The 22,259-nt window shown below is 36.4% G+C and overlaps 1 protein-coding gene across 3 annotated transcripts in view; it reads left to right on the forward strand.

Annotated features, from left to right (window-relative positions):
* The window catches only part of PLCE1 (phospholipase C epsilon 1), a 150,199-nt gene that overhangs the window by 88,211 nt on the left and 39,729 nt on the right, over positions 1 to 22,259 (forward strand). For all 3 annotated transcript variants that reach the window (XM_061459163.1, XM_061459164.1, XM_061459165.1), the window contains 4 exons: positions 3,018 to 3,334; positions 18,548 to 18,693; positions 20,475 to 20,733; positions 21,427 to 21,635. In XM_061459163.1, the coding sequence (XP_061315147.1) occupies positions 3,018 to 3,334; positions 18,548 to 18,693; positions 20,475 to 20,733; positions 21,427 to 21,635 (931 nt within the window). The remainder of the gene's footprint in view (positions 1 to 3,017; positions 3,335 to 18,547; positions 18,694 to 20,474; positions 20,734 to 21,426; positions 21,636 to 22,259) is intronic.

Consider the following 22,259-nt stretch of genomic DNA (forward strand, 5'->3'; position numbering starts at 1 on the left):
TTGGCCTGTGTACCTCTCTTTGTATATCAGCTGCACTCTTGCTGCAGCAGCTTGTTCCATAGACCCTTATATTAAAAATGCAGAACTTACTGACTTCTTTCAGTTTAATGGAGAATTGAGAAATGTTACTTTGAAATTAAGCTTTTTGAATCAGGAAGAGTTTTTATTTCTTATCCTTTTCCAAATCCAGCAATATCAGTGGCTGATCTTGTTTAGCCTGTGACTTGAATCACCTTGGCTTAGCTTCCACGAAAAAACTTTCTGACAGCTTCATTTTTGTGTTAGAAAGAAGCTGGCTTGTGAAGCCTTTGTTATGAATGATGATGGTTTCGTTGAATATAGTTTCATTAATGGCTTTCAAAATCCCTGCTTTAGCAGGGATTCAAATGAGAGACTCCTGGTACTTTTCAGCAGTCTGGAGCACCTCTGGCCATTTCAGTGTGTTGAGCCTTGTTGTTAGATGTGAGAGGTTGTATTAAATGGAGCCTGAAGGGTGATTACACTTAGGCAAAGGCAGCGTGCAATAAGATCCTGCAATAGGATCTAGTCTGTTGCACATTCAGCGTCCACCTTTGTCAGGTTTTGAGGTCTGAGCAAAGCTGTAGTTCTGACGCAATGTGGAACGCAGTTCTCTCAAAAGTGCCAATGTGGGCTGTTTTGGTAGTTGACATTGTAATGGGGAAGGTGAATTACTGAAAGTGCACCCCTAAATCTCATCAGCAAGCCTTATGTCGGGGAACAGCTCATCTTCACTCACGTTCTCTCTTCCATCGGCAACTATGTGACTGAGCACTCCTTACAGAGTTGCACCTTGTTTTCATATTACACTGATACAAGGTGTTTATAACTGTAGCCACCAAACAATGTTGGATTTGCAGAGCACCAGTATTTCTGCAACATTGCATGGTTCATAGTGCTTGCTGCCTTGTCTCCTGTGTTAGTGATCTCTGCAGCAGAGCTGTGATCCGAGCCGTCTGGTTCAGCTGTCCTTTCCTGACATCAGTGTCCTCTCCAGAGTTCAGATGCTGTTGACAGCTAAAGCTTGTTAGCAACTGGGATGTGTTAGTTGCCTTCTGGGAGCACATCTTCTGGTGCAGTGTCATGTGAAAAACATCCACTTTGTTGTGCTCCGAGGCTGTAAACTGAAGCACAGTAAGTTAGGATGCCTGGGAGGTTCACTTCAAGAGTGCATTTGAGATCCAGAATAAATTGACAACATAAGCACAACCTGTGCAACCTCATTTTCAGCAGCGAGGCACAGGAGAGGCTGGTACATGCTGTACTTTTCTGCCTTCTGGCTGGCAGGGTGCCTTGTATTTCACAGGAAAGTTCTTGAGTGAGAAGAGCTGTCATGCATGGGGGGTCAGTGAGGCACTGTGACTTCTAAGGAGCAGATGGGTGCTAGCGGATGTTTGTGTCATGCCTTTCATATCCTCCTGAGAGAATGCTGGTGGTGACAGTGATGGTTTGGTCCATATATGCAAAGCACTATGCAAATATAGTATATGTATATACTATATATAGTAATGTATAGTATATACATATACTGTATATATTCTATATATGTAAACTATATGTAATATAGAATGATCATTATATTTTGCATTGTTTCTATTTTGGCATCACCTTATGTTCTGATGCTACATCAGAAACAGTCAAATGAGCTTTTTCTAACGAAATCTTTCAGAATTGTTTTGCACAGATTTAAGTACAAAACAGAATTGGAGTTTCATACAGAATCAAAGCAAACAAGACTGAAAGGAAGGCCAGAAGCTCACTGTGCTTCACCTGCTGCCAAACCAGGATCAACATGTCAACATGGTGTTCTTAATTGTCTTCCCCCCCCAGTCTTTCTTGATCTTGACAGTTTTCTTCATATCTGCAGATACTGTACAGCACTGCTTCAGTATCCTTGAAACGGAGTTCCTCCCTGTGTAACCAGGATACTGCTTGTTGCAAATTAAGTCCATCACTTTTTCCCTCCCTAGTCTAGGTACAGACATAATTACTCTTTGGCTCTTTCAGAAGCTTTTTATGTATTTGAAAATTTCTCAGCAGGTTCTGTTAGCCCTAAAGCTTTATTTATGTAAAAAATCTCTGATGATATTTTGTGAACCAGTACAGAAAATAAACTCCTTTTCCTGGGAAGGGAGAAGAGTACTGGGCATACTACTATGGCTGTTTGTACATTTAAGTAATTCTTGAAAAATTTTTGTTCAGAGAATTCAATCTAAACATATCTAGTCAGAAGACTCACACTCACTGTTTTGGAATCATGGTGTTGATGTTTCAGGCTTCCCACATGGTATTACAAAGCTTGGCTTCTTCCTTCTTAGGGAAAGTTTTATTTTTCAAGGGACATCACTGTTAGTATATTATAAAACTACCGTTAATGTTTTGTAATAATGGATAAAACATGCATACTCCCACATACATGCATTTTCCCAGGGGAATGAAAACTGCCTTGTAACCTTGGACATTTAGTTTCACAATGCAGTGAGTGCAGATGAATTGTATCTTACAGCAAGAGGAATATGAAAAAAAAAATGCTGACTGACACGAGGTTTACGTGATCATTGTACATTATTTCTTGTGGCACTACAGTCCCCATGCCCGAGGCAAGGCCTCAAAACCATTTGTACTGCAGACTTGAATATGGAGGCAAAACCAAGCTGCACCCTGCCTAGATGATCTTTTTATTTGAAGCTTTGACAAGACTGACACTGAGTGAAGCAAACATTTGGAAGTCAGGAAACAAGCATGTTTTGGCAAGCAGCTTAATCTCAGAAGCCCCATTTACCAGCTATGTTAGCTAATACCTGATATAGAGATGTGCAGAAAGACCCTGACTGAAAGAACATTTTAGGTTGTTTAAATGTAAAGCAGTTAGGATATAGTGTACTGCTGAACAAATGAATGGTTTAACAGAACAAAAGAGCAAGTTGTCTTGCTTCTGCACTGCCCAGTCCAAGAGTTAAGGCAAAAGCCTAGTAAATTTTTTATTTGTTTTGTTTCAGAACGTCAAGTGTGCACATCTATGGCTGGCTCCAGCGCCCTTCCCTCCAGCGTGGCTGGTATCAGCAAAGAGCTGATCGAACTGCAGCACCTCATCCAGTTCCCAGAAGAGGTTGCCAGCATGCTGACTGAGCAGGAGCAGGAGCTCTATCGTAAAGTCTTACCCATTGACTACCTCTGCTTTTTAACCAGGGATTTGGGTAACGCTGAGTGTCAAAGCAAGCTGCCGTCTATTAAAGCTTCCATATCTGCTTCTATTCTTTCTTCTCCCAATGGTGAGCATAATGCTGTAGAAGATCTGGTGACAAGGTTTAATGAGGTAAGACAGAACTTTGAAATTACTTCTCATAAAGGATATTATGCGATTTGTGGGTTAGTTATTTCCTTTGTCTCTCAGAGCTGAATTTAGCTGTCATGACAGATTTTTAAAACATAAGTTAAGATGATGAGGGGATTTTAGCTAAATAACTTCCACTGAATTTGATAGGAGTTATGTGACCTAATGCTCAGTGAGTTTGGAAAACTGCAACTGAAGTTTTTCTTGCACGTTGTAAAGTAAACAGGAAAAAAAAAGACTTCTAGTTCTTTGTATTTATGCTGACAGTATGGGGTATACTTTCAGTCAGTTTATTATTTTGTTCAGGAGCTGGAGTTTTATTTATTTCTTTTGGATTTTTGTAGACTAAGCATGATCTTAGGAGTCAGCCCAGAAGTATTATAAACTAGAAGTTGCTGTGTAACTAATCTGCTTTATTTATTTATTTACTTAATCACCCAGTGTGTCTTGAATGCTGTTGCACAATGAAGTTTCACTTGATATCACACATTTTCATTTTACTTTATTTTTAGAAAGGTGATCTTCTGATGAGTTTCATAGAAAATCAATCAAGCCTTGAGAAAATTGTAAAAAAAAAAAATACACCCGAAAAACCCCAACCCAAAACAAAAGCACCCCTAAATAAAACCTTAGGTTTTAGATGGAACAATTTCTTTCTTTTTTTTTTTTTGTGTGAATCATGTGTAATGTTAGCAGCTCGTAGATTCATAAAAGTGGAATAAAATTAAGGTAGTCTTGACTTACGCTCTTTTAGTTTGTTAGCCAACGCATTCTTATGCTTTAGTAAGAGATGAAAGTTGTGCAAGTATCAAAATGACAGCACACAATTAAGTACATGTAGCAGAATATGTATTAAACCTCAGTGAACTTCCTGCTTCCTGAGCAGATAAGAATCGGTGACTGAGTATTTAGCATGTTTTGGAGGATTCCTGTTTCTTGCATGTTATTAAATAATAAAATAGTGTCAATATGTGGACTTCTCTCACGTAATTCTATTATGGGAACATAAAAGTTGCAACTAAAAGTTGGTTTTTAGACAGAGCCTAAATATTACTTAAATCAGCTTTAGTTACTGTATTTAGGAAAATACTGTGCATGGTGCATAGTTGGAGAGGAATCTATCTGCTGACAAAGGCAGGGTCCCCCTTCCTGTGGTGTTTCTCTTACAGTGATCGCCGTAGTGGGGGCAGTGGGAAAAAGGTGAAGAGGTCGAGCTCAAGTATGACTTGGTGAGGTACAATGTCAAAGCAGTGTGTTAGGACATTCTGCAATTAGCTGTACAAATCAAATTGATCATCATGTGTTCTGATACTGAACAGTCACAGGATTGAAAAGCAAGTAGAATCATAGAATCATAGAATAGTTAGAGTTGGAAAGGACTGTAAGATCATCTAGTTTCAACCCCCCTGCCATGGGCAGGGACACCTCACACTAAACCAAGTCACCCAAGGCCTCGTCCAACCTGGCCTTGAACACTGCCAGGGATGGAGCGTTCAGAACCTCCCTGGGCAACCCATTCCAGTGCCTCACCACCCTAACAGGAAAGAACTTCTTCCTTATATCCAATTACCCCTTGTCCTACCACTATGGTCCCTAATGAAGAGTCCCTCCCCAGCATCCTTATAATCCCCCTTCAGATACTGGAAGGCTGCTATGAGGTCTCCACGCAGCCTTCTCTTCTCCAGGCTGAACAGCCCCAACTTCCTCAGCCTGTCTTCATACGGGAGGTGCTCCAGTCCCCTGATCATCCTCGTGGCCCTCCTCTGGACTTAATAATTTGAAAATATTTTAATCTTCATTATTCATCTATAACACTCCTGCAGCTCTCATTCAATATAAGCTTCCATGAAAATAACAGTATTTCTTCTATTAAATAAAAAAGTTCCTTTGTGTCACAAACCAGAAATTATTGACTGTCATTTTAAACAAGTGTTATGTCGTGTCAGAGAAATTACTAAAAACCATACTGCTATATGAAAAAATCCTCTATATAGTACAATTGCTCATTTAGCAGAACAGTGGCATGGAATTTTTTTCCCCATTATGTATCAGAAGCCTGTCACCCTAAAAGTCATTCTGGCTCCCACGTTATAAATACACTGCAGTAATTCTATAGGCAACGCCAAAAAATATTAGCAAGCGTTCACTGACTTTTGCCAACAAAAGCATGACTCTTTGCACAAGAATTCTCTTGCCATTTATAAACAAAGACATTTTGAAAGTTCATGCTTGTGATTGGCTGTGATAACTGATATAGTCCACCAGAAGATAAAGCAGATAGCAAAATAGTGATTTATTACAAGCAGTAAATATTGTACAATAACTCCATTTAAACATATAACATCTATGTTTAAAAAAAAGTTATTCCAGGTTATACTTACAGTAATCCACTGCACTAAGTGGTATATAATCTGTGCACCAGATAGAAAGGAATTAATTCAAATTGAATGAAAAATTACCATGTAACATTACCAAACAAGTAATGCTAGACTACAATAATTGCAAAGTTACGAACCGCTAACACTAAAAGATAATGTTGACTGTTTCACCAAGAGGCAACTTTAATGTTAAAATTCCCATTGATATGGAACAACCTCAGTCATTCCTGTTGAGACTTCTTCACCACCTCCCATATGAAGTCAGGCTGAGAAAGTTGGGGCTGTTCAGCCTGGAGAAGAGAAGGCTGCATGGAGACCTCATAGCAGCCTTCCAGTATCTGAAGGGGGCCTATAAAGATGCTGGGGAGGGACTCTTCATTAGGGACTGTAGTGACAGAACAAGGGGTAACGGGTTAAATCTTAAACAGGGGAAGTTTAGATTGGATATAAGGAGGAAATTCTTTACTGTTAGGGTGGTGAGGCACTGGAATGGGTTGCCCAGGGAGGTTGTGAATGCTCCATCCCTGACGGTGTTCAAGGCCAGGTTGGATGGCTTCTTGGGTGACATGGTTTAGTGAGAGGTGTCCCTGCCCATGGCAGGGGGGGTTAGAACTAGATGAGCTTACGGACCTTTCCAACCCTAACTATTCTATGATTCTATTAAAATACCTTTTTAAAAGTGACTTTAAGTGAAAAGTAGGGGGAAAAAATTGGTCTTATTGAGGTAAATTTTACTAGAAATATTTACTATTTAAATTCAGTAACTCACAGAAAACCCAGTTCATGACTGAAATTGCAAACTCCCATTGGCTGCAAGGTGCAAGATTGAGCAGTAGATATTGGGAAACACCAAATGGTTCCTTTATATTTTAAATATGTTTTTAAATAAATATTTTTTAAAACTGTTTTCTAGATGTGAATGATTTAAATAGTTACTGATTAGATACATAGAACATGAGTATCTTATAGTCATTTGTTTAAACCTTTGTATTTACTGTTGGTTAGTGTTGCTTACTATGAATTACAGTATTTAGTGTACAGTATTACAGTGAAGTCTAAGAGGTATAGGAAGGACTTACACAGAAGAATGTATACTTACATTGAGCGGTCAGCTGTAAGTGTTTGATATGGAAATAGTCTACGAAGAATTGCAGAACAGAATCAGAGAACAGCTGCCCTCTGCAGTAGGTGAAATTGCTGTTTGAAGTCAATTAAGATGGCTGAATGTGCAGTAGATAACTGCTGTTATTTTTCCTACTCAGTTCTCATTTGTGAAAAACTGTAATAGACAGCATACTGTCTAACACTGGATGAGGCCTGTAATGTGCATATTCTTTTGGTATATTACCTGGGTAAGGTTTTGACTTAAAGTACTGGACATGATTTAGTGATCACATTAATGACGATAATCCATCAGGAACACTTCCTAAATTTTTTTCTCTATAGAAAGGCAGGATAACAGTAGCTGGAGCTTTTGCCATTTTCAGTATTTCCTTATCTGTACCTTGTTTTAACATCTTGAGAGTCTTGCAAGGTTTCTGAAAATCATTGGGTCTCCTAGTGTGACAATGGAAATACATTTTTGTCAGATACTCTTGATCTGAGATCACAGTGTTGTGAGCCTGAGAGGAACTGAAAACTGTGAAAAAGATGAAAAGAAATCAGGAAACCAAGTTAAGTATATAGTAAGAAATCTGTATCAAACCTAACTTAACACACAAGGAGGACAGTTGTGGTTGTGCCTCAAGCCAGAAGGACTTCGCATTGAATTGGAATGTATTAGGCTGTTCCTTCACAAAGGTTGAATAGGCTTTTGGCCAAGCAGACATTAACCTTAGTGTTACCAGGTGACAATGCAAAAAATAAGTAGCAATAGGTAGTATAAATTTAATTTTGTGGGCCTTGCATGATTTTTTTTTTTGTTATAATAGGAGCTCTATTCCTGCTTTAAAGGTGAGGTAACCAACTTACATGTTCTGGAGATCTCCTTTTTTACTGTCTTTGTGGCTAGGTTTCCGCAGGCTGCTTACATCTTGCCTGAAGAGCCACACAAAACCCTACAAAACGAGATGGAATGCATTCTAGGGTTGTATTTCATTAGCATTTAAAAAGTTTCACGTCATTCTAGCTCTCAGGTCTGTACAGAAATTCACAGAGAAATAAAATATTCAAAAGAAAATCAGAATCTTATAATCTGCTAATGTTTGTATGCAGGATTTACTGTTTAACAGATAGAAGTTCGTATGACATATAGCCCAGTCATTAAAGATTCATAATGTTTTTTCATATTTTGCTTCCCTGGAAGCAAAACATAACATGTTTTTTCATATTTTGCTTCCCTGGAAGTACTATAGAAGATGGTCATGGTGAGATTGCCACTGAAGCTTAAGTAACTTCTGTAACGCTGATATAGAAAGCCTGGTCACTACTGTTTAAGAAATGGCTCATAAAACTAAAGTTAAATTAAAAAAAAAAAAAAAAGTAATCAAAGAATTAGAGAACTTTTCAACATGTGGAGTAGATGCAATAGATTTGAAAAAGGAAAAGTTAAAAATGATTGATAATCGCAGAAGGATGAGAGATGCAGATGAAAGGTATTAGTGAATCATTGTGTTTATATACTACACTGTAGAAAGAATATCGATTACTATGCAATAATTTTCAGGTATCTAATGAGGAGGAGAACAGAACTGAGAGAAATGATACCATGCTTCTAATGGATTTGAAATGTACATATTTCAGACCTAATGAAAACAAATAAATAGGTTTGCTTTAGAAGAAATGCATCCTAGCATTCTGCAATTAGTAAGGTGCTAATTCCCTTGTAAAGAACAAATCCAATCAATCACTTTGTTGGAGTAATGTAATAGTGTGGCATCAAAACACTGAAAACCAAACCAGGAATTTTGTTTGGTTTACAAAAAAAAGGAGAGAAAACTGTATTGTGTTCAACTGCGTCTACAGCTCTTCTAGACAGTGCATGAACTACCTTAGACATCTAAATTGGTTGAAATTGAAATTTTTCAGAAATTTTCTTTTACAATACTATGATAAAATGCAGCTTTTTCCAGTTCCTTAATCCTGAAGTTTAGATCAGATTTAACAAATATACAAAGTGAAAACAGAAGTTACATTACTAAAAGGAAAACATTTAACTGCTATGATTTTAGACCCCTGATATATTTCTACGCTTTCTTTGATCCAGTTGTCATCCTAATTTTCCAGGATGGCAGTTTGTAATCTGAGCTGTCATAAAGGTTGTGTTTTGTTCCTTGTCTCTGTACTGTATAGAAAACAAAAATTATTGGTAACATTTCAGAAGACATTTAAAGGAGAAACTGAAAAAAGTGGACAGTAATTTTAGTTTTTACTTAATGCATTGTAGGAAAATTGGGCAGTAGAATGAATAGGTCCTATTGTTTTTCTCTCATTTTCTTCTGGCAACAGCCTGAGGTTTCAAATGATCTCAGAGGAAGGGAATTACATTTTTGTCGCTTTAACCTATTTGACCTAAAATTCTGTATATTATACACCTTGTTGCTGTGGGTTGTTTGTTTCCTTGCCTGTTAGTATCTTTAATTCTGTTACTTCTTTATGAACGTTTTGAAGAAAACGTTGTTTCAGATAGTCTGACTGCAGTTGGTTCAGATTTTCAACAGCAGGTGAATAAATAAGATTTTTACGCAATAAGTTTAGTAGAATGTTCTGTGTTTGTTCTATTTCTGGTTTTATTGCCAGAAGAAACTAGGGAAAGCCATCTTTAAAACAATGGACTTCTGTGTTTTCAGAAAGTGTATAGCTCCAAACTTGGAAGTGTTGCAGTATATAAATTAACATCTCTTTAAAGCATTTTCAGGTAAAGAAGAATCTTTCTGTATGTTTTAAAGATGCATAGTATCCCTATATAAATAAGGATAACATACTGCTAAGCCAGTGTATTTGAGAAAAAACTATGGCTCACATGTGCCTGTTTATAGCATGTAACTTTGTTTCAGAAATTAATTCAGATTTACAGGAGTGGAAGAAGCAAACCCACCTGTAGATATTTCAAATATTCTTAAATGTTTCAGCTTTTTAGATATTTTTAATGTGCTAGGAGAATGGAAAGCTATATTGTAGCATGTGACACATGTACACAGATAATTAGAAGGTATTTTATATTCACGTTTTATTTATTATGAATATTTTGGGCTACACACATTCAGTATCATCAACTATAAATAAGGCCCATAGTCTTTAAAAGTTTGATTAAAACAGTAGTTATATGATAGTGGAGACTTGGGCACAACGTGTACTCAACAGTGAGACACAGCTGGTATTTCATTTGCTTCTAATAATATCAAATTGATCATAGAGTCATTTCAGAGCAAGGCAGTGAATCAAGCTAAAGACAGATATTCTTTCCTGTTACTAAATGTTATTAAAAGCTGATTCTGAATTACTGGCTAGTGTGGGAGGAGAGTGAGATATAGTAACATCCATCTTTGCAAACCTATTGGCTTTTGGATTCTCTAAGACTGTGCACATAATAACAGTACTAATATCTTTTTCTGCTCTGATAGAGCACTCACTCTCAGAACTTCAGTTTTCATGGATGCGTAAAAACTGGCAGGAATCAATTAAGGAGATTCTGCAGAGTTAGCAGAGGCCTGGTAGCTGGGAAGAGATTAGGAAAATGGTACCAAAGTAAGTTTTAGGAGCCTGGTAACTGTAAAAACATACTTTTTTCCATTTCTCCTTGTTGCCTCCTGTGCCTTTCTCTTCTTCATTTAGTTCTTCTCTCTGGTTCTGTTATGGTATTATTTGTTTGCACTGCTTCTTTATCTTGAGTGCCATGTACTCAGTATCATGCCTTTATGTTATGCCACAGTCTTCCTGGGCACCTTTTTCATGTATTTTTACTCTCCCAGACTCTTCCAAATGTACGTTTTTTACTCCCAGCCAACCTTCTGCCTTTTGCCAGCAAAGCATCCACAGAAACACAAGTTCAGTGTACATGTTGTAAACATTTATATTTATGTAAACATTTAATTAATTTCTTTCTGGCCACAGCTTCAAGGAAAAGAAAAGCAATAAACCCTTAAAACAAATTGAAGCATTTAATTTTGCATGCTGAGATATGTATACAAAGCAATTGTGATTGAAATTGCACCAGACTGAAAGATCATTCAAAGAGCTGTCTGAAGTTATTCCCACTATGGAACTGAAAATGAAAGATATGAAATTCAGTATTGCCAAAAAATAAGCTAAGAAGGTAAAAATGTTTGAACTCCTCCTTTATAGCAGTGCTACTGGGGAGGTTTAATTATTCACTAAGTCATTCTCATATCAGTAACATTAACTAAAAATATGGCCATTTAGTACACTAATTGATGATAGGTTTATTTTTAATGGTTTAAATTTGTCAGTTTTCTTCATTGTTCATTCAAAACACATATTTAAACCCTCACTAGCAAAACAGAGACATAGCATTTTACTGAAATAATGGAATGTAAATAAATATTGCGCTCTGCCTCTTAGTTCAGCATTTTTTTGCAATGCCTAAATGGGTTTGCATAATACTTTTTAGAAGATTGTGTTTGTTCTAATATCAAACTGTTTCCAGTCCTTGTTTGGAATAGTGTTTAATCAGATTTAAAATGGTAAATGTTCTTTGTAAGGTTATATAATTTCACTCAAGCATGAAAAGTGAACCATCTGTTCATAAAATATGCAATTTTAAACACTCAGGTTTAAAAAAAATACATTTGAAAAATATTTTGTATCTTATAGCAAAAGCCCAAAAATGTTAATAATGACATTTTAGCAAAATCCACATAAAGTAAACCAGTTCTATGTTGCATACTGTTCTCCTTATATCCATCATTAAGAACTAAGGGGTTTGTGCACAGTTAGCAATGCAAAGGAACTCACTGTAGCCAGCTATTAGTGATAACACTGCACACTGCTAGTGGTTTTGAAAGCCTCGTAAATATTAATCTGCTCCTTACAGGTTTAGAATAATAATATCCCTTAATAACACTTTTACTTTGTGGAAAGTCTTTATAGTGTTGTGAAAGGTGAATTTAATTTTTGTTCTAAAGAAGGAGAAGTCAAAGTACACTGATATACTAAAAATTTTGCTTTTAAACAAGTTAATGTTTGTTTTTTCCTCTTGCCATAAATACTGCATGATAAATATCTGCTGAGGGTTATTTTTTTACATGGATTTTTCAAGTTCTTCAGATTTTACTTAAACACCTTGATTTTATCAAGCAAAGATATGTACTGTAATCTTAGTTTGTGGTAAGGCAAAAGATTTTATATTAACTGCTAGTGATGGTAAGTGTTAATCTGCAGGTAGACAGCTGCATTTGCTCATTTCACCACTGAAAGCTGCATTTCACAAGTATCATGAAGTTCCTAAGAAATGTAATACAAAAATAGAAGACATCATTTCTTCCATGTAGCATCACCCACTGAAGTATGTAGCTTGGGAATTACTGTGAAAGTTTTGTAAACTTAAGAGCTGGGGAAATTAGTGTACAGCAGTACAAATGACAAAACACTGGGCTTTGCAGGTGGAGAATCTTCAGTTTCCTCACTCAATACCACTGCTGCATTTGCAGTCCAATGAAAGATAATAAATTAATTTCCAATAAGCATACAATGAATTCTCTACAAGTTATATATTCTTTTTTTTTTAATATATATGTATATGAACTTTTAGAATCTTGAGCACTAGTAAACTAAAAAGGAGAAAAGGAGTGAAGTAAATCCATGACAAATTTAGTGATACATTTAATACTTAACTTGCATTAAGCATTGTTCTGTCTTGTATACTATATGGAGCAGGATTCATGTAGAGTTAATGGTAAACAGTCCTGTAGTTTACACTTCTAAGGACTTTAAGGTTATATGCTACACCTTGAGGATCAAGTTCCATCAAGGGTGTCTCCTTTATGTCCTTCATATTTTACTAGTAAAAGCAGTTGAGCATCAATAATAAGTATCAGAGTCCTGTCACTGACAAATTGGGAGATTTTTGCCTGCATGTAGACTTGACTATAAAACAGTGGTAGTTTAGTGATCAGGTAGTCAAAAACAGGGGCTTATTTTATTTTTTGAATGATTGATAGATTTCCCATGTTTAAAAGTTTAGCATGGGCTTGTTTAGTTTTTGTTAATAAAATGCTGTTTTTAAGAAATATATTCCTACTATTAATTCTGGAAGTAGAGCTGTAGAAGCTTTTCTGTCTTAAAATATGAGTGAAAAGGGAAAACTGAAAATCATAACAGAAATTTGTGGAGCTTTCTGAGAATGTCTCCATAGGTCCAAGGTTTGTCTATCCTAAATAAAGGTCTTGCTACAGTTGTAAAAATTCCAAAGTAAGTTGAAACATTGAATAAGACTCAGTCAGTGACTAAGAAATTCACAGTATGTTTGAAGATTAACATTGAGTTATAATATGCCTTTCCCAAATGCATTAGCGGAATCTAACTTGAATTTATGTGAAAACGTTGATCCAAGTACAAAAAGCCTAAAAACCTAAAAAAAAAAAGTCTGTTGAAAGGATTTTAGTGCAGTCAAAATAGTAGAGGTGATATGAAAAGATAATTGCAAAACCCCTTAAACTGTACAGATCTTGTAGTACTGTGCTAGAGATCATTGCTCAGCTACAGTCTGTATTGCCTGGACATCTGGTGCAGATCAGACTCAGATCTGTGTGCTCATACTCAGATGTGAAGGAGGCTCCTATATCTCTGAAGAGTTCCAAACAAGGCTACTTTGCAATATATCTGAAATTAATTTGGCACAATGCTGTCAGTGCTGCTCTGTATTAGGGGACCAGAAAATGCTTAAATCTGTAAGTATCTATTTTATTTGATTTTCCTTGTTTACTACTTAGTATTAGTATGCAGTAATCCTGAAGTAATTTTTTTCTATCTGAATGAAAAGACAGATGTTGTTACTAACTTACTTAAGTGGACCATATTTTATCTTCTGACTTTTCTTGTGTCTTGCAATCATGTGGATTATAGCAATGAAGCCAGGATATATTTTCTCATAGTTTTCAGACTCATCAGCAGTGCAGCGGAAATCTAATTATAGGTTTGCTGTGATGATTTCTGTTCTGAAGGGAGTTTAAAATGAGTTAAGTAAACAGAACTGTGTAAGTCAAGTGTGGAAAAAAAAAGTAAACTAAGAAATAATGATTAATATGTCGATATGTATATTGTGATCTGACAGTAAAGTGATACCTAACACAAAAACTTGGTCCAAAAAGCATTACTGGTCATTCTGAGGAATACCCTTAGTGTATTTTGATCTGCTTGGCAAGACTGTTATTGTGCAGTCTTTTGGCTGGGGTGTGCTCTCCGTGGTGTCCTGGAGCTAGTTAGTTCAGGCATTGCTTGAAATGCGAAGCCCTCGTGCTGCTGTAGTGGCAGCCTGATGACTGGGTAGCTGGCTACCTGACAGTTCTTCATCCTTGCATTAGGTGTTCCTTAGGTGTGATGCAGCTGGGGAGATAGCTCTGCAAGCCAACCAAGAATGAACTGTTGGAAGAGGAGGTGCTGTTTTGTATCCAATTGGCTGAAGTGTCCAGAAGTCAGAGGCTGCCAGGAGGGAGCTTCCCTTTGCTGTCCCCTGCTTGCTAGAAAACCACTTTTAGAGGTAGAAATCACACCTGGTTTTAGTGACACTATGCCACTCTAAAATACTGTCTGTACTACTTCCTTGCCAAGGTGTCTTTTGTGTGAGGTGCATCTACCTCAGGTGTACACAGGTGGAATCTTTAGTTTGTACGAAGATCCTGAAAAGTTTGCTATTTTTTAATACCCTCTGTGCAGAGGCAGTTTATGCATCCAAGACAGCAAAAATTTAGTATACACATTATGAGGTGTTTGGGGGATCCAGTGGCAGCAGGACAGTCATTTGAGAATGTTGATGATTCCTAACGAGCCGTACCTTGGAGGAAATATGCTGGACTGCTCACATGTTTATCAATAAATCACAAGATTCTGGAGTGGGTTTACTGCGTATTGTTTAACTAGTGTATGTTTTCATTAATATGCTTCAGTTTCCTCTAAGCTGTCAAACACGATTTTTTCCTGAAGATTGCAGTCCTTTCAACTTAATCTGCGTTTCAGTGTTGCTTGTACATTGTTCCTTTTAGCTGTGGATGTAATGAGTAATCATCTCAAATTAATGCCATACCCAAACTATTTCATTATGCATTTATTGAAGAGCTTGAGAATATTTTTTCTTCATTGTAAAGTTTGTGGATCCATCAGTTTAATCTGCCTGGGTAGAATAAAATATGCAGGGAGTTTGCTGAGGTTCAGCTTCTGTTTTCTGTTCCTGTAAAGCCTATTGATTCAATGAGATCTCCCCCCTTCAAAACATCTATAAGAAAAATACCCCATGGCAATTTAAGTGGGTAACTGATAATTCTGCTTATTAATTCTGTGTTTGTTTCCTACCCGGGTTCCAGGGCCACATTTAATTTTGGGGAAATGCCCCCTAGCAATGTTATTTGGCTGAATTTGCTTTCCAGCTGTCTTCACTAAAAAAGCTAGGAGTACAAAAGCCATTGCAGATGTTAAGCACAACATTCAGCAGAAACTTCCCTGAATGAAAGGAGATGACCTTTGTTCACTGCTCCATTCCTCTGCTCCCTCCTTTCTGACAGTACTGTTCCATTTTAATCATTGCTGCTCTAGTCTCAGACTGATAAAACCTTCCAAGAAACCAGTTTTGGGATACAGCTTTTCTGAGAAGCCCATAATCTCCCTTTCCAGGGGATGTGTTCAGATTAATGTATGATGGGTTCAGATTAATCAAACAACAGTCTCTGAATAATTCATAGAAAATCTTTTTGGAGACCTGGTGCTATTCAGAACCACCAGAAAAGTCAATTTATACTCCTGGCTACTGCTAGATATGACAAAAGAACTGTAGGTTGAAACAGTCTGTAGCATATATAGAAGAACAGCTCTGCTTCATTCCTAAATTCATCAGCATGTAAAATGATATGAATGAAATTTTCCATTATCTGCTTCTGACTGAAGTATCCCAGCCTGCTCCTCACACTTTTCCTGATCTCCAGGAAAAATGAAAATACTGAAATTTCTAAAGCAGATTAATAAAATTGATTAATTTTCAGGAGGGGGTTGTATCTTTAGATGCTCACTTCTGTCCTCTGATTCTGCCCAATCCATTATATCTGCTTTTGCCCATTCTGTTTTAAGATTTACAAATTCAGAAACTTTCTTTTTCCTTCCTACTTGTTTACTCTTCCTGTAAGTCTGTTCTTGCCCTGAAAGAGGAATGAGCATAAACTTCATGGACACTACTGCTGTTTGCAACTTTATTTTGCTCTTGCATTTACATACACAGTCTTGATGCTACAAAGCCTTGTAACTGACCTTTATCATTTTCTGTTTGCTTTTACTGAGCATTTGTAAGAATTCATAATTGTTTATAGCAGCCCTAAACTCCCTATTAAATAAAATTTCTACAAGTGGCTGTCCTAGTTTCAAGGTTGCTTCTTAGTTGGGAGTCTAAATTCAATTGCTTTTTTAGACATTCTTTCTCAATTTTGATACTGTTTTCTCCTGAGCATTACATCTTTACTACCTTAAACACATATTAATCAAACTGTCATTACTACACTTGGTATTTTACACCAAACAAATACTAATTCTTTTTTGTGAGATTGCATGTTTAGCATTTGCATTCCCTAAGAGAGCCATTTCTGGAAAACAGGAATATTATCCAAAAACAATATGTAACTTTATTCTAGCATACACAAATAAATCTATGCCAGCCTTGAACTGCAGATTGAACTGTTTTGTTTCACAATTTCTGTTTTTTTTAAATGCATTAATTGTGTTACCTTTTATTCTGGTTTTGCCCTCATTTGACCTGTGTCATGCAGTGATCTGGGTTTTTTGTGTGTTCTTCCATACGCTAATGCTCATCAGGTATGCACTTCTTTATCGATTCAGTTTTTACATTTTAGGAATAGCCAATTGAGCACTTCAAATAAAATTTCAGCTAAATTCACATTCTCATTTAGAGCTGACAGAGCCATTAGATGTATCTTGTATAGGGCAGCCAGTATTAATAGCTTTTATTTATTTTGTATCATGGTCTCTACAGCAACAGTGTTTGAGAAATTTTCTTCTGGATCTACAACATTGGACTCTGGTACTTGTTCTACCATTGTTGAAAGTTCTGTACCTGTTATCTATTCCTAAACTTTCTTCTTATTACATGTCAATTGTAAAACATACAGTAATTATTGAAACAATAGTTAACCTGCTTTCTTTTGGTAACCACTAGACTTGAAGCAGGTTTCTTCCAGCTCTGGCTTTCCATACCCAAGTTGTCCAATGAGGGCTAGGACAGATGAATACTGTTTTTTAACGGGTCCATTGTCCCCTGTTCCTCACATCCCATTAGAGCATTCCCATCACCATGGTATGCATTCCCAAGTATGTCCTCATTGTATGAAAGATGAAATGATTTTACAGCCTAATTTCTTCAGGAATTCAGTCTTTAAAATGTGATGGTTTTGTACACACATATGCATTGCATGTATTTGAGCTATGGTTTGTCTTCTCTGCACGTTTCTCATTTATTGTTCAGTTGTTCTTGATTGATTTAGGCATTAGAAAGATTAGATAGTGACTTAGATTTTTCTTTTTTTTTGACTGTTCTCCCTTGGGAGTGACAGGCTCAGAACGCTGTGTCTGTATAGACTTGCATAAATGGAAGTCCTATATAGTTTTAGTGTAGTTGATTGGTGGGTTTTTCCCCTGTAAGTACTAACGCATTTTATTTCACATGCTTGTTTTTTTAAATAAAAGTCCATGCCCCCTGAGGGGGGAACTAACATTTCCTAATTTTTATAAGGCTCTCCTCACACTGGTATTGTCTGTAAACACTTGAGATCTTCAGGACCAAAGAATGGAACTTAGTGTCAGTAAACAAATCACGTTTATTGCTTCCTAAGTGTTTACACAATGATAAAAATCAAGCCCCCAGGGAATCATATTGTAAGAAGGAACAGTTGGTTTAAATTAGGTTTCCATGTGAAATATAGCTACTTTTTATGGATGTTGTGGGAACATAAACTGGAAAGAAAATCTGCACACTGATAAAATGAAGGTTTGATTTTTGCTTGTTTAAATACAAACAGAATCACACGCAACATTAATTTCTGATTCTGGCATTAATTAATCAGAACAGAAGTTGGTAGTATGGTCACACTTAGGAAGGTGGGGTTTTCTTACTGAATTTGTAATCTTGAATAATATGAATTATTTCAAATGTTCAGTGCATATAGGAATTAGCAAATTTTGTACATTAAATACAAGTACCAGTTTTGTGAAGTTAAGTAAAAATAAGAATTCCAATTTATCAACTTTCACTGTCCATGTTGTACGAACAAGGGTTATTTAGAGTGAAGCTGAGATTTGTAAGTTATGTTAATAAGAATTTACACTGCAGATCTCTCTGGCAGCTTTAGAAATCTGTCCATATTCTTTTGTGGCCTGAACGCATATTTGGAATATCTTGAGATGCAGTAAGTTTTTGTTTAAGTATTTCTAGAGTAGTTTATCATTTAACTGCTGTAATATGAGTATGGCTGTGTGTAAGGTGTGTTTGCATTGCATATATGATTTGGCCCAGAATGTAGAAGTAGAATTTTGCCTGATAGCTGCTGACAGAAGGAAATCACAAAACCCCACGTTTTCCATCAAGTATGCATGAATTCTCCAAGTGACATTGCTTTGATTGACTGTACCATCTGTTTTATTTTACAAGGTGAGCTCATGGGTTACCTGGCTGATCCTGACTGCAGGTTCTATGGAGGAGAAACGAGAAGTCTTCTCATATTTAGTACATGTGGCAAAATGCTGCTGGAATATGGGCAACTACAACGCTGTAATGGAATTTCTGGCAGGGCTGAGGTACTGGCAACTCTTTTTTTAAATGGCTTTTCAGTGACAGATTACACTGCAGCTTCTGTTAAGCAGATGTTTCTGGAGAACAATGGGCTAAACAGAAATCCATGGCTAAATCACACTATCTCACCCAGTGACTTTCTAGTAATCCCTTTTGGAAAAATGAAGCATGCTAAAAGCTGTTTTTTAAAATGCTCTGGAGACACCATTGGTTTTCCTAGTACATCCTAAATATGTTATATTAGAAAATTTATTTCTGTTTGGTTTTTTTTTAGCAGAAATTTTTTAATGTCAAAAGAAGATGGGGAAGCAGTTGTGGTTAATCTAATCGAGTAAAGCTGATCAACCGGACTGAACAGGGAAGAGTTAAGACCATATTTCCCATTTCTTAGCTTGACCCTCGTTGTTTAACATGTTTGTGTAATAAAGCTTCAAAGTGTTTGTATTGTTGCTCTTTGTGGATTACTAAGGATTCTCACTGAGTGATTGGTTTACATTTTTGCTATATAAAACACATTTGAAACACTCATAGGCATGAGGAGTCCTTTTCAGAAGAATGCATCCGCAGTCTACAAGCTAAGTTGTGAGAGAAAATACAAAGCCAATTAAAGGCTTAATTTTATCTCTGATGCATCTGCACAGCACAAGGGAAAGAGAGGAGAGGAAGGCTTAGTGCTGCTCAGCAGTGTTTCCCAGACAGGGGCAGAAAGGAAAGGTTAAGGATATTCTACTGTTAGCCTTTCTACAGACCTTTTGGTATGTTTGGAGCCAGGACTAGGTAAAAAGGCCCTATCATTGCACAGACATACAGTTTAGAATGCGGGAAGGCTCCCTGCTGTACCCACTATCCTCAGGGAGCATCAGGAGCTATTTCTGTTTGAAATCAAAGGTTCTTTTCATCTACAGCATTGCATTGGTGCCTGAGAGCTGGAACATGGTCCTGATTTACTTATTTCCATGAAATTAAGTAATTTATTTTGTGAATGAAATGAGGAAAAAAAAATCAAAGTAAATTATTTTAAATAAATTTAATTAAAACCCTCAACTTTTGCTAACTTTATGGTTTTTCATAATACAACTAAAGGAATTTATAATAAATAATCTGGTTTATCTTTATAAGTTCTTTAATCTTTTCTCATTTCTTCCCAAGCCCTTGTGATTTTAAGACAGTAACACAATGAAAGTGTTAGAAAGCCTGCTTCTATAGGGATGCTGGAGAGGGACTCTTCATTAGAGACTGTAGTGATAGGACAAGGGGTAATGGATTAAAACTTAAACAGGGGAAGTTTACATTGGATATAAGGAGTAAGTTCTTTCCTGTTAGGGTGGTGAGGCACTGGAATGGGTTGCCCAGGGAGGTTGTGAATGCTCCATCCCTGGCAGTGTTCAAGACCAGGTTGAATGAGGCCTTGGTTGACATGGTTTAGTGTGAGGTGTCCCTGCCCATGGCAGGGGGGTTGGAACTAGATGATCTTAAGGTCCTTTCCAACCCTAACTATTCTGATTCTATGATTCTATGTCTTATGCACCTGAGCTTTTATTAAAACGTCAAATATGATTCCAGTAGATTATACTGCTTGATTCTTTTTAGTTTTGTTCTTAATAATTCAAAAGGGGCAAAATGGTCCACAACCCCAAATTCTCATAAAAATAATCTTGCTTTCATGCATTCATTTCTGAATAATGATAATAATTTCCTCTATTACAAATGTGCTGTAGGTGTTGAACTTGAATGTAAATTGATTTTAATTTTTTTTAATAAATGTTGTAATCTCTTTTTGCAATAGGTCAAGGAAAGTTTTAAAAATGTGGCAATTTATGGACCAGTCAGATATTGAAACCATGCGAAGTCTGAAAGATGCTATGGCACAGCATGAGTCATCATCTGAATACAGGAAAGTGGTTAACCGGGCACTCAATATTCCAGGCTGTAAAGTTGTTCCTTTCTGTGGTGTATTTTTAAAAGAGCTTTGTGAAGTTTTGGATGGGGCATCGAGCCTTATCAGACTCTGTCCACGATATAACGCCCAGAATGAAACATTAGAGGTGAGATTCATATTCTAAAGGGTTATGTTCATAGCTTTCAGGTGCTTTATTTGCTATTATTTTATATTGTTTATTATTTATACAAAAGCATCATCTAATTAAATTTTTCTAAACCAGGCTATTACCACTGTTGAGTTAAATACACCTCAATTTAATTCCTATAGTTAGTGTATCAATTTAGATGTGACTGTTTATATCTAGTTCAGTACTGGAGTACTGAGAAATTAAAGTTAGGACTAAAGGATCATCTTTATACTTTGAGTAAAATAAGTATATAAATCCTTAAAGATTTAACTACTTTCTGTTAAATGCTCTGACCTTCCACTTAATTAATTGGGAATTCGAAATTTTTCAATTCCTTAAAAATGGAATTCAGCTCAGTGGATCAGGCTTTTTCCTCTATGAAAAGAAGCAATTCCTTTGAGTTTTATAATTTTGGTTTAAAAGGAAAATGCCCCTGTTAGATGAAAAGATTAAGATTGAGGCACTTAAAGAGTTTTCAGGAGTTACTGAAATTTATGTTGTTTGATTTATGCAGTGATTTGGTCTGTTTAAGATTGGAAGTAGATACAAAATCCCATAAGAAGCTAATATGAAATATACGCTAAATATTAATTCTTGTAAGAACTTCTTCGGTGAAAAGTAGATGACACATTCTATTCATTACTATACTAATCTTTTAGGTATCTCTAGTTTGTTTCAGATTACAGTGGACAAGATAATTTCTTGCAACGAGTAGGCCAAGATGGTTTAAATAATCCAGAAAAAGAATCAACAGCAAACAATATCTTCCAAACGATTCGGAGCTGCAATCGCAGTTTGGAATCTGAAGAGGGTGAAGATAATTTTATTGAAGGCAGTAATTCAAGAAAAAACTCTTTGAAGGACAAAAACCGTTACCAGTAGGTCTCCTTTTATTTTCTGTTATCACCTGTATATTTCATGTTTTCAATCTTTAATTTCCTTTTACCAAGGCTCACTTTTACTAATAAGGCAAACTTTAACATCTTCCCTTTTATTTATCTTCTTCCAATTCAGAACCTTTTTCCCCTGCAGTTATGCTAAGTATCTGATACTCAAATGCTAGGAAACTCTCTGTATAGCTATATTTTCCCTCATGATGTAATTACTTCCTCTCATGATAAGGGTAAATCCTTTTCGTCTTACTCATAGCCCTTTAAAAACCCACAGTTACGATGACAATTTTGATCTGTGGTGACAGGAATAGCACCAGGACATATCCGTTATCAGAGCTCAGGACATTACATTCTGCATGCTTGGGCAGCATTCTGCCCACTTCAGAAAAAACGTTATTTGTTATCCTTCGGAAGATCTTTTCTTTTAAGGACATGCTCATTTAAGGCTTTTGAATTATGTCCAGAAAACAATTATAAATCAGTACACATTTTGAATTTTCAGGTTGTTGTAGTCCTGCTATTTTGCATAAAAGTTTTCTTAATTGTGCCCTTTGTAAAAAAAACTGTGTTCAGGAATCTCAGATTTTCACTTCAAAGATGTGGTATATT

Source organism: Pezoporus flaviventris, unplaced genomic scaffold (genome assembly GCF_033815535.1).
Source record: "Pezoporus flaviventris isolate CSIRO_AGI_PZ_B2104156 unplaced genomic scaffold, CSIRO_AGI_Pfla_v1 ptg000029l, whole genome shotgun sequence".
Lineage (NCBI taxonomy): Eukaryota > Metazoa > Chordata > Aves > Psittaciformes > Psittacidae > Pezoporus > Pezoporus flaviventris.